General features: G+C 38.6%; 1 protein-coding gene across 5 annotated transcripts in view; it reads right to left on the bottom strand.

Annotated features, from left to right (window-relative positions):
- tns1b (tensin 1b) overlaps window positions 1-17,413 on the bottom strand; it is a 237,564-nt gene that overhangs the window by 186,118 nt on the left and 34,033 nt on the right. The window contains exon 1 of one of the 5 annotated variants that reach the window (XM_063006569.1): window positions 9,139-9,318. The exons of the other annotated variants lie outside the window; for them this stretch is intronic. Coding sequence (XP_062862639.1) covers window positions 9,139-9,240 — 102 coding nt within the window. The 5' untranslated portion in view covers window positions 9,241-9,318. Of the gene's footprint in view, window positions 1-9,138; window positions 9,319-17,413 lie in introns of those variants that run through there. 5 annotated transcript variants of the gene reach the window in all.

The following is a 17,413-nucleotide window of genomic DNA, read 5'->3' as shown; positions in this document are numbered from 1 at the left end:
GACTGTTTTACCACTGCTTTATCCTGGTCAGGGTCGCAGTGGGTCAGATTTTATTATTACTGTTATTGTTGTCATTATAATTTTATTTTTGAAGTCATATTAGCATTACTATACAAAAATAATAATAATAAAACAATAATTATTATAATTGTTGTTGTAATGTATTGTATTATTATTATTATCAATACTATTATTATTATTATTTTATTATTATTATTGCCATTATTATATTATATTATATTATAATATTGTTATACTGTATAATTAATTTATTATAATTTTATTATTATTATTTTATTATTGCTGTTGGTGTTATTATTATTATCATTATTATTATTTTTTAATACAATTATATTATTATTGCTCTTATGTAATATTAATACTATTAATATTCATATTATTATGTAATATTATCATTGTGATTATTATTTTATTATTATTGTTGTTGTTATTGTTCTAATTATTCTTATTATCATTATTATTATTATTATTGTTATTATTATTATTGTTATTATTATTATTGTTATTGTTATTATTATTTTATTATTATTTTATTATTATTACTATTACTATTATTATTTTATTATTATTATTATATTATTTTATTATTATTATTATCACTATTATTTTATTATTATTGTTTTTATTATCATAATTTTAATTATTATTATTATTTATTATTGTTACAATTATTATTTTATTATTATTATTATTATTATTAATGTTATTATTTTATTTATTATTATTATTATTATTATGCTATTATTGTTATTATGATTACTAATATTTTATTATTATTGTTTTTATTATTATTATTGTAATTATTATTATTATTGTAATTATTATTATTATTATTATTATTTTATTACTATTATATTATTATTATTATTGTTGTTATTATTATTATTATTTTTATTGCTATTATTTTTATTATTATTATTTTGACAAAAATTTGACAAAGGATTTGATAAACAAATGAAATGAAATATTTTGATGTCACCACCTCTCCAAGAGTCTGTAGCGACACGAGTGTCTAAACTTGCTATGTTTGAGCACAGAACATTAGAGTGTTAAGAATATTAGCCTGGTCCTGGTCCCTGTGGTGCGGCGTGTTAAATCAGTTCTACATAAAAAAGCTGTTTTCATTATAAAAATTGTTTTAAAGGGAGGAGCCTGTAGGGGGTGTCAGTCAGCCTCCTCATTCATCTCGTGACACTCATAAAACTCATCCAGGCTCCCGCCGTCCTGCTGTAAAAGGAAGTGAAAGTACACGGCACAGTAAAACATGTGTGACCCCTGACCTGGGCGGAGTCGAGTCTCTATCCTGTTTTCATAGCCTTTCAGGAAACACTGGGGGGGCGCGAGGGGGGTTCTGATATATCAGCTGGAAAAAGTGACGCTCTCTGGTGTCTAGAGGATCGTACGCTATACTTCAATATCACTGCCAACGTGGACGACACATGCTTCCTGCTCAACAATACGCTGCTTTATTTAATGAATCCTGTTTATAAACTGTTAGTTCTGAAGAGCTGGAAAACAAACTCCCTTTTTGGGGTCATTGTTTGGAGGATAATAAGAGGAAGACGGATTCTGACGTCGTGTGAAGCATCCAGAACAGACGCAGCAACCAAAACACGAGTCGGACCGACGGCTTGAGCTTTAAACACACCAAACAAACCCAGGTTCAGCACGTCAACATCGAAACGCTTCGGTTTAGGGCCTGAGATCCTGTATTTTGGTACGATCGTGCCCACTAGGGCGTGCCAAGCTGACCGGTAGCACAGCTGAGATTCGTTTTCATGATGCCGTATTATTCACCCTATAGATCACTAGATAAAGAACGAGAGAGAAAGAAAAGGTGCCCGACCGGCTGACAGCACTGCTGAGATTCGAACCAAACACACAAACCTCTTGTGGCTTTACACCCCCCCCCCCCCCCCCCCCAATTATATTTTTAATGTGTCTGTAGGAATTTGTGCCAACTCATTTATTCATTCATTGTCTATTTTACCACTGCGTTATCCTGGTCAGGGTCACAGTGGGTCCAATTTTTTAGGTGAAAAACAGGAGACACCCTAGACATGTCACAAGTCCATCAGACTAATATTTATTAATAATAATAATAATAACAATTATATTAATAATATAATAATAACAAAAACAATTATCATTATTATACTATTACATAATTATTTTATTATTATAATTATATTATTATATAATTGTTATTGAATAATTAATATTTTGTTGTTATTTTTGGTGTTATTATTATTGTTATTACTATTATCATTATTATTATTACTATTATCATTATTATTATTACTATTATTATTATTATTACTATTATTATTATTACTATTATTATTATTATTATTATTATTACTATTATTATTATTATTATTATTATTATTACTATTATTATTACTGTTATTATTATTATTAATAATATTCATATTATTACTATTTTTATTATTATTATTGTTATTACTGTTATTATTATTGTTACTATTATTATTATTATTACTATTTTTATTATTATTATTGTGGTTATTACTATATTATTATTTTAAATATATTATAATTTATTTTTATTATTATTTTATTATTTTAATCATATTAATATTTATTATTATTATTTTGTTGTTTTATTATTGCTGCTATTATTTTTATTATCATTCAGATCTAAAATTAATTTAAATATAAATAATATAGAGAAATTCGTCAGTTCTGTCGGTGAGTAAACGCCGTTAATTATCGTGGCACTTTACCGATCAAGTATTTAATCACAATCTGATCCAGTTGGACGTGTTCGAGCTGAAGCTGCATTAGAGCTGCACTCAATGAGATCATGGGGGGGGGTGCCGAGGGTCATGGGTTGTAGGTGCTTAATGAAATTAGAACCCCCCGCCCCCCAAAACACTCCACCCCTCCCGTGTTACTGGACATGCTGCCATCCTAATATTCCAGATTAAGGGACGTAGCGAGGTAGGAAAAGCCCAGCATTAGCAAATTAGCTATAATAGCCCAACAGTGCTACGCTATTCGCTTAATTACGTGTAAGATCTTGGTGATTAATGAAGCGTTAGCATTTCTTCTGTGCTATTGATCCCTGGAGCCTGAAACCAAACCTCAATACATTTATACACAGAGCAGACAGCGAGTAATCAGAGGGTTGCCAGTTCAAGCCCAACCACTTCCAACATGCCAGTGTTGGGCCCCTGAGTAGGGCCCTGAACCCTCAGCTAAAAAGTCAAACAGTCAGGTGACTACATGTACATGACAGCCTCTTGTCAGTGCTCTCAGTGCAGGTCCCAAACCTGAACAGAAATAGGAGGGGTGCATCAGGAAGAAACTGTTCCAGGTCTGGTATGAGACGACGCCCATCCCAAAACAGTCCAAAAACAGTGGACAGCCACCGTTCAGCTGATGTTGTGATTCTGCTGGTGGGAAAAGTGGTGAAGCGAGACAGCAGGAACCCGAACGTGAAGGTTTGTACCGAGTCAGGGCGAGGAAGCAGCCGTGAGAACTAAAACAATGGAGTAAATGAGGCAGTGGTAGCTCAGTGGTTAAGGTACATGATTAGTAATCGGAAGGTTGCTGGTTTAAGCCCTAAATCTGCCAGGTTGCCATAGTTGGGCCCTTAATCCTCAATTACTTGCAGTCACTTTGGATAAAAGCTTCTGATGATTCCAGCCTCTCGGCTAAAAGAGAAGGGACGAAGTGATGAAAAGCCGTTAAGGAGCTTCCTCTGTTACCCGAGACTGTAGATGTTTGTGGGTTTGAAGGCGGGAACGTAAACAGGGTTCCGGTGTTAACAGACATCACTGATCTACACTGAGAAGAGGGCGTGTCTAAATTCTTAGCTCCCTTAAAATGCTCCTACTGAGGCGCCTTAATTCTGAGTGATGATCTGACCGAATAACGAGGGAGCGTCCGACGCCTCCTCAGCGCTGAAGATCAATCCCAGCGTTCATTTCTTACCAAGAACTACAAACGTGGCGGACGAATATAATGCGGAGCAACCAACAGAGTTCTTTTCAAATTATAGTGTAAATAAATTCTCATTGATGTGTAATCTGTATAAAGGTGTAATTATATGAGTGTGGTTTTATTTGTAAATTGTGGCGTCAGGGAGAGTTTAAGCGTTTTCGGTACACGGAGGGAGGCGTTAGCCGGCGTGCTAGAGTGGGGTTGAACGTCCTGATGCTAACTGTGTTAGCTTAGTAAGCTAAACTGCAGTGACGTAAAGTAGAGCGTCTAAATAATCTGATTATGAGCTCCAGGTCTGATTAGAATCCTCTCTACTGAGGAGCTGATCAGGTAGATTAGATTAGACTCAACTTTATTGTCATTACACATGTACAAGTACAAGGCAACGAAATGCAGTAGGTAGTGGGGAGCAGGGTGGGTCAGTTCGATTCCGAAAAGTATATAGACACCCCTCCTAGTCCTAGACTGCCCCTGTCCACAAAACACCACAAGTCCACCAAGTCCTGGTCTTAAAACTGGAACGCTGATGCCAGAAGAGCGGAGGAGCAGCCAGGCCGTCACATCCGGCATCAGGGTCATTAAAACATCAGAACAATAATTGTTAGTCTTACATTTCTGCTGTCCCAACTTTTTTTGGAATATGTTGGAGGCATTAAATTAGGACCATAAAGAATCACAGCACCAGCGCTGGAATTCTGGAGTCTCTGAGGCGCCCCCTAGCAGACAGAATCAGACAGCGCAGACAGTGCAGCAGACAAATTCGGCCACTAGTCTGCTGGGTGGGAAAAGACGGGACTAAACGCCATGTAAGGACCCTGGTTAATAACCCGAGGTGCCTGAACAGAAGTGGAGGAACATGGAGATCAGCGTGTGACTCTACATGTGCAAGACCGACCTCACGCTCCGATCCACCGAAGTACGGGGGGATAAGAAGGGGTCGGAGAGAGCGCATGTCAGGAGGATATACCCTCCTCGTATGCCATCCGGGTCTCCAGCAGAGGGAGAGGAACTGGCTATGATAAACTGGGAATGCTTTTTACTGTCCCAACATTTTTTTAATCTGGTTTGTAATATAGTTTGGGTTTGTGGTTGTAAATTAAATAAAAAATATTGAGCTTCTCAAGTAATAACAACATTCTTTCCCCTGCAAAAAGTACAAGATTGTCAATATAAAATATGGACGGGTGATATTTAGTGGCTGATCTTTTATAAAACACAATTCTTTAAATATATGGACGGGCAGAAACAACAACAGTCTGTGTAGAGGAGTTAGCAGACCTCATCCTCCCCACAGCTCCCGTTCAGAAGCGTTTTTAAAAGCCGCTGTTTTGGTCAGTTGCTCATCAATAGCACTCGCTCACCGCGCTGAGAGACCTGCTGTTTTGATCGGTGGTCCTGGACCGTGAAGCCCGGCGCGGGCGTGTAAACATCTCTAGGTCCTGCAGCCACGCTTCAGCTACACAAATGCAAAGCTGGAACCAGGCGTGACCATCACTTAAAAGCTCTAAATGGACTCATCGAATAACACGGAGACAATGGAGAGCAGGAATCCAGACCATCACCAAACCATCACCGGAGATCAAAACATCCCGACCGGTGCTGGAGTCGGGGGCGTGTGGGGACCGTGGGGGGCATTTCTGTATAGGGTAAAATTCGAGGTCTGTTGTGGATGTAGATCATCGCCCGTGTAGAACCTCTGTGCCTCTTTTGTGCCTCACGTTCTTCACTGAACGTCACACTTATTATTTAAATGTGCTGTTATTCAGTGAGATGTTTCCAGTGCTGCCGGCTGCCACACAGCACTATAACACAACACTATAACACAACACGTGTAAAATAAACTCCTGCAGCAGGTCATGGTTTGTTTTGCCTGATCATGTCATTGGATGCTAGCTGTTCAGCAATGTTTTAATTTGTGAGCAGTGAAGATTGCAGTGGGAAAATGTTTGTACAATATATTTAAATTAATATAAAAAATAATTAATATGAAGCACTTTTACCTGAGAAAATGTAGCTGATTAAAAATGGCTTAATTTAATTGTTTTTAAAATATTTGTTTACATTTTTGCTTACATTTATATTTTAATTGTTATTTATTTATTTATTTTATTTATTTATTTATTTTTCACTATTTTACACCACTGATCCATAAAGTGATGTCATAAACACCTACGTTTTTATTACTTGGCCATTAATTATATTATTATTATTATTATTGTTAATTATTATTATTAATTATAATTATTATTGTTATTATTGTTATTTTGATATTATTATTGTTATTATTTATTATTTTAGTATTAATTATTATTAATTATTATTATTATTGTTATTATTTATTATTATTGTTATTAATTATTATTATTATTATTATTATTGTTGTTATTATTATATTGTTATTATTATTATTATTATTATTATTTATTACTATTATTGTTATTATTATTAGAATTATTAATATTAGAATTATTGTTGTTGTTGTTGTTGGCTTCATTAAATAGAAATGTATTAAAAATTTGTTTGTTTGTTTAAATTTTTTTGCAAAAGTTTTTATTTCAATTGTTATTCATTTATTTATTTTTATTTATTTAATTAATAATTTATTTTTATTCTTTATCCCTGAGAAGTTATTTTCATATTAAAAATCAAAACAACTCAGTATGTAACTGTAACCTTTGTTAGATCTTTTATTATGGTAAAGCGTTTTTATTTAAAATATTATTTCAGAATTTTATTCTTTCGCTACTCCCTTATATAGGAGTCACCACAGTGGATCTGGTCCTCATACCAGCCTCGGCACAGTTCTTATGCCAGATGTCCTTCCTGACACAACCCTCCTATTTCTATCTGGGCTTGGGATCTGCACTTACAGTGCACTGACAAGTCCCAATAACCGGGGTGTTTCAGCAAAACGCCCCCCTCTTCCAAATAATGTCCATACAGACAGATGCCCGGTGGATAGCAACACTGAGATTCGAACCTGTCAGGGTGGTCAGTAATGACCACAAACAGACCGTACTGTTGCTTTTTGTTCTGACAGAACTCTAGATTAGTGTAAGCGATTTATTAACTGCTTTATTTGAAGTTAACGAGTCTAGACTGTATGGACAAAAGTATTGGGACGCCCCTTTTAATGACTAAATTCATGTGTCCCAGCCACAACAGTTGCTAACAGGTGTAATAACTCAATGATGGAAAGGAAATACTATGCTTCTGGCTTAGCAGCAACAGTTTAGGGAAGGACCTGTCTTGTTCCAGCATGAGTGAGCTCTATAAAGACACAGAGCCCTGAGCTCAGCACCACTCAACAGCTCTGGGATGAACTGGAACACCAACTTAGGCCTTCTTGACCAACACAGGCACAAATTACCCCGCACAGGCGTTACTTCAAAGTCTCATGAGAAGCTTCTCAGAAGCGCGGCTGTTGATAAGAGCAAAACTTAGATCATTTTTAATGAATAATTTCTTTATAAACTATTTATTCTACTAAACCTTCAGTCTAACTAACTTCAGACTCGCTTCAGCACTGGAATGAAGTTCCACCGTTAAAATGCTCACAATCATCGTTTTCCTTCCCCATCCAGCACAAAACAATTACAATCAGAATTCTAAAATACCACATGCTTCTGTAATTTAAAAGAAGACCCCCCTCCAAGCCTCCAAATTCCAGGACCAAAACCGTCTGATGTTTCCCTTCATGGAAAGAAACATCCAGGAAAGATGTTCCAGACAGATTTACAGCATCTGCGTTTGATTGGTCGGTTTGGTAAACAAGTCGCCCTGGGTTGGCGTTCCTCTGTACGGGTCGGGACTCGCCGCCGCCCGACGAGACTTTTGTTTATCCTGACATGCAGGAAAATCTTAAGAAGCGTGGCCTCCAGGGCTGAAGCTCTCACGGATGACAGGTCGTGTCTCAATACATCATCGTCAGGGTGTCGGTTCTCAGGTTACTCCGCCCGCGAGGCTGTTTTGGAGGAAATTCGGGGAAAAGCCCTTCGTAAGCGCGGCCTCGTGTCTGTCTAACGCCAGACTCTTACCCACCGCCATCAGACGCTACGACGAGTCTCTGTACAGTCCAGACGGCTCAGACCTCCGATTACTCACTGATCAGGATTGTTTACCCTAGAACTTACACCACTGATCCACCAGGTCATGTTACTTTCATATTATTATTATGATTAGGGTACAGGACTAGTGATCAGAAGGTCACTGGTTCCAGCCCCACATCTGCCAGGTTGTTATTGTTGGGCCCCTGAAAAAGGCCTTTAACTCTTAATTGCTTGCACTATATGTTAGGGGTGTAACGATACACTCTGCTCACGATTCGATTCGATTCACGATTCTGAGTTCACGATTCGATTTTCTCACGATTTTTTCTGAAGTGTAAACAGTGCAAAACAGTGCACATTTTCTTGTACATTTTTAAGCAAAAAAAAAACTTCAGTCCCCTGCAATTTAAAGGTAATTACCAAGAACAGAGTACTTTACTGTAACCTACTAACAGGTTTACCAAATTTAAAATTACTTATCGCCATATTAAATTGAAAATCAAAGTAATCAAACATGCTCATTGAGCTGAGCTGAGTCTTTATTCATCCATCCATCTATTCATTTATTCATCCATCCAATCATTCATCTATTCATCCATCTATTCATCCATCTATTCATCCATCCATCCAATCATCCATCCATCCAATCATCCATCCATCCATCTATTCATCCATCTATTAATCTATCTATTCATGCATCTATCCATCCATATATTCATCCATTCATTCATTCATCTATTCATCCATCCATCCATCTATTCATCCATCTATTAATCTATCTATTCATGCATCTATCCATCCATATATTCATCCATTCATTCATTCATCTATTCATCCATCCATCCATCTATTCATCCATCCATTCATATATTCATCCATATATTCATCCATCTTTTCATTCATCCAATCATCCATTCATCCATCTATTTATACATTCAAACATCTAGATTCAATAAAAATCCGATCTGGATCAAGAAGAAAATAAGCAAAACCTGGTTTTTGAGAACGAATAGTTCCTAATTTCTGATCTACGCCTCTAACACAGTTAGTGAGGAACCAGGTCTTTATCGTTTGGATTTCAGCTCAGTATAAAACTCACCAGCCAATCAGACATCGCACTTGACGTTTCAGAGCTCCAACTGATCCCACGTCTGGTACCGGGTCCGAATCTGGATCCCCAGCGCTCCTCGGTGTCGGTCATGTCCACTCACACTGTGTTCACGTCTCGCTCTCTTCCCAGGACGGAGCGTAGTGAGGACGGAGAGTCCGGCGGTCTGGGCTTTGTCCTGACATATTTCCTGAGTTGCATTGTTAGCCGTGGAGAGGAAACACACACGCCGAAGCCAGCACACACACACTTCTGAGTCGAATTCTTCTAGAACGATGAGCTAGGCCATGAAACGTCCGTGCAGCGGGACGCCGCGTTTCTCAATGTTTTTCACAGGTCAAAGTTTAACCTGCATTTAGCTGAAAGGCTTCGGTCGAGACTCACGTTTTTAATCATTGACTGAGTTTTTAAAGAACCCGCCGGGCGAGATATTACACGAGACGGCGGCCTCTGTGATTTACTGCCATTGAATAAGAAAACCGTGAGCTCACGTCACCCGAAAGGTCAAGAAATACAAACTTCAACAGCAGGCGGAACTTCATTACTGAAGAAACAAGCAGCATCCGCGTCTATAAACCAGCGTTATACGTGCATCGTAAATTCATAGTGCGACTCTTAACGTCTTCGACTCGATTTCCTCCGCACAAGCCATGACTGTGGAATACATTTTGGGGATTATTTACCGCCAATATTATATTCTAAATGACTGTGTGCTCCTTTTTATTATTTTATAGATGTACCACTCGACTCTTAGACGAGCCCTTGGTTACCGGGTGGTTACCAGGTGGTTACCGGTGTAAATCCACACGGCCCCGGCTCAAAAAGTCCAAATCAGTGCAAAGAAGAGGTAAAACTTCACCCACAAGTGACCCACATTCCAGGATTTTTACCACGACCCAGACAACACAAACGATGCATCAATACCAAACACAAAACAAAACCTAATTAATTAATAAAAACAATGTCAATCTGGTCCCACTGTGGTTTACAGGATGTAACTTAAAGCCTCCACAAGGGGGCATTCATGTACAAAAATTTTTTTTTATAATAAACCCTGCATAAAACAAGCTGGAGATGTAAATGCACGAGCGGCACCCCGACCAACCAGATTAAACGGGCCGTAACGTCGCCTCTGGGGCCGCTCGCTCATCCAGGGTGGATCCTGTGATGTCATAAAAGTGCTGCAACACTGGAGGAGTTTACAGATAAAGTCCAACAGAACATCAGTTCCAAAAAATAAGGCAGATTACCATCAGAGGAGCTTCTGATAAACGCCTCAACCTGGAGCCAATTAACACTTAAAGAGGCGCCAGTAGTTATCTCTCTATATTAGTACAAAAATCCCATCTACCCATCAGTAATAATAATAATAGTAAATTATAATAATAGTAATTATAATAATAGTAATAATAAATAATTATAATAATAATGATAATATAAAAGAATAATAATAATAGTAATAATAATAATAATAATAACAATAATAATAATAATAATAATAATATAAATAATAATAATAATAATAATAATAACAATAATAATAATAATAATAATATAAATAATAATAATTAATAACAATAATAAGAATAATGATAATAACAATAATAATAATAATAATATAAATAATAATAATTAATAACAATAATAAGAGTAATGATGATAATAATAATAATAATAATAATAGCAATAATAATAATAACAATAATAATACTAATTATAATATAAATAAATAATAATAAAATAATAATAATAATAATAAAAATAATAAAAATATTCAATAATAAAACTAATAATAATAACATGATAATAACACTGATAATAATAATAAAAAATAATAATATTAATAATAATGATAAAATAAGACTACTGCTACTAATAACAATTACAAATAATATAATAATTATACAATATAATAATTATTATAATGATTCAGCTGCTAATAATCTTTATTATTGTTGCTATTAATTTATATTTATAGCAGTAAAAATAAGAATAAAATACCACTACTATTGCTAGAAATTATAATAATAAGTATTATAATTAATACTATAATAAATAATGTAAAAAAAATAACATAATAACAATTATACTAAATATATAATAACATTAATAATGATCATTTGTTCCATTTATATAGCACCTTTAACAAACCCAGGGTTGCTTTTTACAAAAACTAAAACTCAGACATAAAGAAAGAAGAATAATGAGCACTAAAGAAAAAAGTTTGTAGTTTTAGTTGAGCTTTGAACGAGGCGGTTCCAGAGTTCAGGAGATGCGGAACTGAAGCCCGTCTCGTCCACGGGGTTAGACGTTGAGGCCGCGGACTGTGTTACCCACGGAAGGATTTACTGCCCCGCCCGAGCAGGTTTCATCCTGAGCCGTGTACGAAGGTGCTTCAAGCTCATTAAGCTCGAGATCTTCATGTTCCTCACCTGTCGCTCGGCTATCAGGATCTCACAGAGCTTCTGAACCACATCAACCACGCTAACCACACGTACGCCTCCGGGGTGCTTATACACACACCGCCAGGGATTAGATTACAGCGCCGCGGACATGGCTAACAGCGTAATTCATGTAATGAGACCAGATCGGGATTCGAACCCCAGAACTCGAGCACTGCCGTTTCCAGAGGCTCACTGGGACTTGGCAATGACTAAACCTGGAGAAACCTGGCTAATAAACAAAGAAACACAAAGCTAGCATGGATTCGTGCACTGTTATTGTTTAATCTTGACCCTTGATCACCAGGAGTGAAAACAGCCGAGCGTAATTCCACACTAGCATGGAACGGCGTTCTGGTGCGACGGCTATTAATAGTAACACTATCAGAACACGCCGCCCCCGTCGGGGTTTAGCCAAAGTGATGGCGAAGAGATTCACGGGGTCAAAACACACACATACACACAGAGCTAGCTAACACACAGACGCACTTTAGCCCGCAGGAAACGCATCAGCTGAAGAACAGAACAATGTCCCGCGGCTAACTTTAGCGCCGTTCAATCCGCCCCGCCCTCTCTATATAACAGGAAACACCAGCTCACCACACCTCTGTCCAGCACCCCCGGGGGACCCTGTTATGGCTAAAGGGTCACCGCGAATTTTTAGTTTTAGCATTTTAGTCGTAGCCCCAAAATTAATGCGTTCATCTTCAGGAACTGTAACTGTAGTGACCGCTGTTTACAGGGTTTATGGTCAGTTCACTTCATTTCTACTCTATAGTGTACAGAACATACACTGTCCATTTTATCAGCTCCACTTACCATATAGAAGCACTTTGTAGTTCTACAATTACTGACTGTAGTCCATCTGTTTCTCTACATGCTTTGTTACCCCCTTTCATGCCGTTCTTCAATGGTCAGGACCCCCACAGGACCACCACAGAGCAGGTATTATTTAGGTGGTGGATGATTCTCAGCACTGCAGTGACACTGACATGGTGATGGTGTGTTAGTGTGTGTTGTGCTGGTATGAGTGGATCAGATACAGCAGCGCTGCTGGAGTTTTTAAACACCTCACTGTCACTGCTGGACTGAGAATCGTCCACCAACCACAAATATCCAGCCAACAGCGCCCCATGGGCAGCGTCCTGTGCCCACCGATGAAGGTCTAGAAGATGACCGACTCAAACAGCAGCAATAGATGAGCGATCGTCTCTGACTTTACATCTACAAGGTGGAACAACTAGGTAGGAGCGTCTAATAGAGTGGACAGTGAGTGGACACGGTATTTAAAATCTGATCCACTCATACCAGCACAACACACACTAACACACCACCACCATGTCAGTGTCACTGCAGTGCTGAGAATCATCCACCACCTAAATAATACCTGCTCTGTGGTGGTCCTGTGGGGGTCCTGACCATTGAAGAACAGGGTGAAAGGGGGATAACAAAGCATGTAGAGAAACAGATGGACTACAGTCAGTAATTGTAGAACTAAGAAAGGGTTGGTGGAGCACACGTGTCAGAGGGAGGGCGTGTCAGGAGGATATACCCTCTTCATACGCCATCGGGGTCTCCAGCACTGTCCAATCACGACGAGAAGGTGTGGGTTCGATTCTCTGGCTGGACAGGCATCCAGGGTCCTTTCTGTGTGGAGTTTGCATGTTCTCCCCGTGTCTGTGTGGGTTTCCTCCGGGAGCTCCGGTTTCCTCTCACAAGTCCAAAGACATGCAGTGTGTGTCTGCCCTGTGTGGCGCCCGGTCTGGGGTGTTTTTTCTGCCTTTTGCCCAGTGAATCAGACCCACCGAGACCCTGACCAGGATAAAAGGTGGTAAACAGACAATAAAAGAATAAATGAGTTGTTGTCACTGACGCAGTATGACCACTAGAGGGCGCTTTACAGTCCTTAGAGATCGATTCAAACTTGTTGCTCGAGATGCCAGCACTAACGGGCGAGCGTGTTTTACCCCCGTGCCACCCAAGTGCCCAAATGATTACAACGGTTTGATGATCCCGGCTGGTACTGCACGTCCTCCGTCTCCCCCCTGACACGGGGGGTTAATTGAGTGTGCGGGTCTCTGCAGGAGGGGTAAGAGGTATCTAATCCTCCAGAGGGTTCACACGCTCCGGGTCCCTGTCCCCCCCCTCCGAGGAGCTAACGAGGCACGGCGGCTTCTCACAGCGCCGCTCGGAACAAAGAGCGTTCCGTTTTACCCGGGGAACGCCGACAATGGGATGAGATCGGAGCCCCGGATTAGTTTAATGAATGCATGCAAATATTTAGTAACGGATTCGGACCGGGGGAGAGAAATACGACAGTTTCTTTCAACCAATGAGCCGCCGTCGTTAATCAACGGTTTACAGATAACGAGTCTTTATACTTTTTTTTTTTTTTTTTCTCCCCTAATCTAGTCGTGTTCAGTTACCCTGATTGCTCCTCTATACTGATTCGACCCTTCACCGATGACTGAAGACGCCTCTCAACCGACTTGCGCCCCCTCCGGCACATACAGTCAGTACAGACTGCATTTTTCACCTGCACGAGTCGAGTTCATACACTGACGGGCACCGTGTACGGAGGGCCACACCCCCAACAGCATTATTCCTCAGCCCTGTGCAGGCGCCATCAGTCAGCCAGCAGGGGCCACAGTCGCACCAGTTGTGAGGACCTACGATCCGATCCGACTTACTTACCCTCTACCCCCAGCCAATCGTTGTTCATGCAGCTGCCCAGCCCAGGCAGAGCTGAGATTCGATACGATGTATTCGAAACCCCAACTCTGGTGCGCTAGCGTACTTTCCCGCTGCGCCACCTGAGCGGCAAGTCTTTATACTTTAATAAAGTTTAAACAATAGCCACAAGTGTTAATTAAACCAACGCTAATTATAATAACAATATAGTTACTATTTTATTTCTGCATTTTCTCCCAGTTTAGTCATAGCCAGTTCCTTTTCCTTTGCTGGATAGGTGCGTGAGGTCGGTCCCGTGCAGGGAGAGTCACGCACTGATCTCCACGTTCCTCCACTTTTGTACAGGCGCCTTACAGGGCGTCAAAAACCCCAACCCTTTTTATTTTAAGTCCCGGCTTTTCCCACACAGCAGACTAGTGGTTGATCGTGCCCGGTATGAGGCGCCCAGCCGACCGGTAGCAGAGCTGAGATTCGAACTAATTTCTTGAGTTGAGAACAGAAGATTATTTTCTCCTTTCATTTTTTTAATGCTTATATTACACATATGATAATAATTATTGTTGATTTATTTGGGGTTTTGATATTAAAAGGGGTGAGACGTCCTGCCCTGATCTGGTTCCGGACATCATTCTGCTTTCACTTTGTTACAACAACAACACCTCCATCTAGTGGCCAGAAACTCCTGGACCAAAGTCTTTTAGTTCTTCATTTAAAAAAAAAAGCCAAGACATGAGATGGAGAAGATCTGTCAGAAACATAAATCATTTCAAATAAAATCTTTATAAGGATTTTCTTCATATTTAAAAGGTGAAAGACATCAAACATCATGTGAGCAGAGGAGCTCCGGCATCCTGGAGACCCCCGTCAAGTGAAGCATGTGGTTAAGGTACTGGACTAGTAATTAAAATGTCGCTGGTTCAAGCCCAACCACGGCCAAGTTGCCCTTGTTGGACCCTTGAGCAAGGCCCTTAACCCTCAATTGCTTAGACTGTGTCATAGTACTGTAAAATAAATGTTTGATTCGAGGCGGTAAAAGTGACTCAGGTCATGCGAACAACGTTTACCGTGACTTACTGTAGTAAAACAGCGAGTGAGGAATGTGATTAGTGGAGGAACTTATGAGCAGTAATAATGAAGAGAAGTTTAGTGCTCCTGTCTCCTTCTTTTACTACATTAAACCACGTTAAGCTTTATTCTGAACCAGAAGCGTTTTAGACTCTGGGAGAAGCTGATTCTGATTCTCACCATTTCTCAGAAGCTGGAGCTGTAACACAAGTTTAAAAGTGAAACAGGGAGGAGAATCCAGATAAACACAGATACATGTGGAGCTGTAACCCTGGATCTGCACCTTATTCCACACTGATGCAGATTCAGCTCAGATTCACACGCTGATGTGAATGTGAATGCACCCTTGGTTACTTTAAATAAAAGCGTCTGCTAAATGCCAGAAATGTAAATGTCCGTCGGGGTGACGTTTCTTTACTCTGGTTACCTCTCGCCTTGTAAACACGAATCTGGGGGGACCCCCCGTCCCCGGTCCCTGGGGGCGATACATTAATGCAGCCTAAATATTCATGAGGTTCTAAACAGGAGAGACGAGGGTGTCGGTCAGAAGTCAGCGGCTCTCACGCTAATGAACAGAGCGCCGCTGTGTTTATCTAAGCTGTAGCACGATAGCACGCTCGGTGGAGTTGGTGCACAGAAACATGTTCCTCCGGGACTCCATGAGGAGTTTGGTGTGTTTTGTGAAGACAGGAAGTGAGACTTAGTTTGGCAAAAGTGGGGGTGGGGGGGGGGGGGGGGGGTGTTTACCGTTAGTTACTTACAATGCTAGTTTAACGTCAGTGATTCCAGATCAGCTACGCTAAGCTAGCACTCGTTATATTAGCCTGTAATCCAGCAACAAAACAAATAATACTAAATTTATTCAGCCTTCAGCTCTCAGGATTAAATTTCAATAATAAAATGAGTTTCACTAATAATAATAATAATAATAATAAAATAATAATAATAATACTTATATTAATAATACAAATAATAATACTTATATTAATAATAATAATAAAAATAATACTTATATTATTAATAATAAAACAATAATTAATAACAATAATAAACATAATATTAATAATAATAATACTTATATTAATAATAACAATAAAAATAATGATAATAATACTAATATTATTATTAATAATAATAATATTATTATTAATAATAATAAAATAATAAAAATTATAATAATATTTAAATTAAATTTAATAATAATAATAATAAAAATTATAATAAAATAAATAATACTAGTAATAATAATAATAATAAAGTAGTAATACTGATATTACTACTAATAATAATAAGTATCGAGTAATAATCATTTAAATCGAGTAATAATAATTTAACAACTGTATTACCTATATTAATAATAATAATAAAAAGAATAATAATCCTAATATTATTATTAATTTCAGCTCTACTATCATCGTAAGCTGGACGCCGACACAGACACATGATCGGTTGTGTGTTTAGAAGGGCCAGGACAACAATAACTAATGTAATTACGCCCTCTGCTGGCTGATCGATGGTGCTGGGGAATAATGGAGATCAGTGCGTGACTCTCCGTGCACGATACGGATCTCCGTATGAAAAGAAGCGGTCTGTACTGCACACGTGTCGGAGGGGGCGTGTGTTAGTTATGACCCTCCTCAGTCAGGAGTGGAGTTCTGCAGCTGTAGAGGAGAAATACCATCTGGGAATTGGGTACAACTAAATTGTGTTGTAACCCGTTTCAGCGTCCGTATACTAATACCACACTGATGCTGATGGGTCTGTTTACCTTACGATTCATTTTCTCCTTTTTCAACAATGGTAAATCAAGGAATAGTGCATGACTAAAATAAAATACAATCTGTGGTTTAATTTCTGTTTGTTATTTGATTTTCTGATCTTCTGCATTTTGCTTACTCTCCAACTCCTTTGGAACAGGATCTGTACTGACATATCCAAATATTTCTTTAATTTATCGCCAAGCTGGAACAATAAATCCATCACCCTCTGTGTGTGTTTGTTTTCTGAAGGGCCCGAGGTCGTACGCGGCTCCTTCTGAAGGACGGGCGACTTTAATTTGCTTTAAATAC

This window comes from Trichomycterus rosablanca, chromosome 12 (assembly GCF_030014385.1).
Source record: "Trichomycterus rosablanca isolate fTriRos1 chromosome 12, fTriRos1.hap1, whole genome shotgun sequence".
Classification (NCBI taxonomy): Eukaryota; Metazoa; Chordata; class Actinopteri; order Siluriformes; family Trichomycteridae; genus Trichomycterus; species Trichomycterus rosablanca.
Note: the sequence above shows the minus strand (reverse complement) of the source record. Positions and strands in the feature narration are given on the sequence as shown.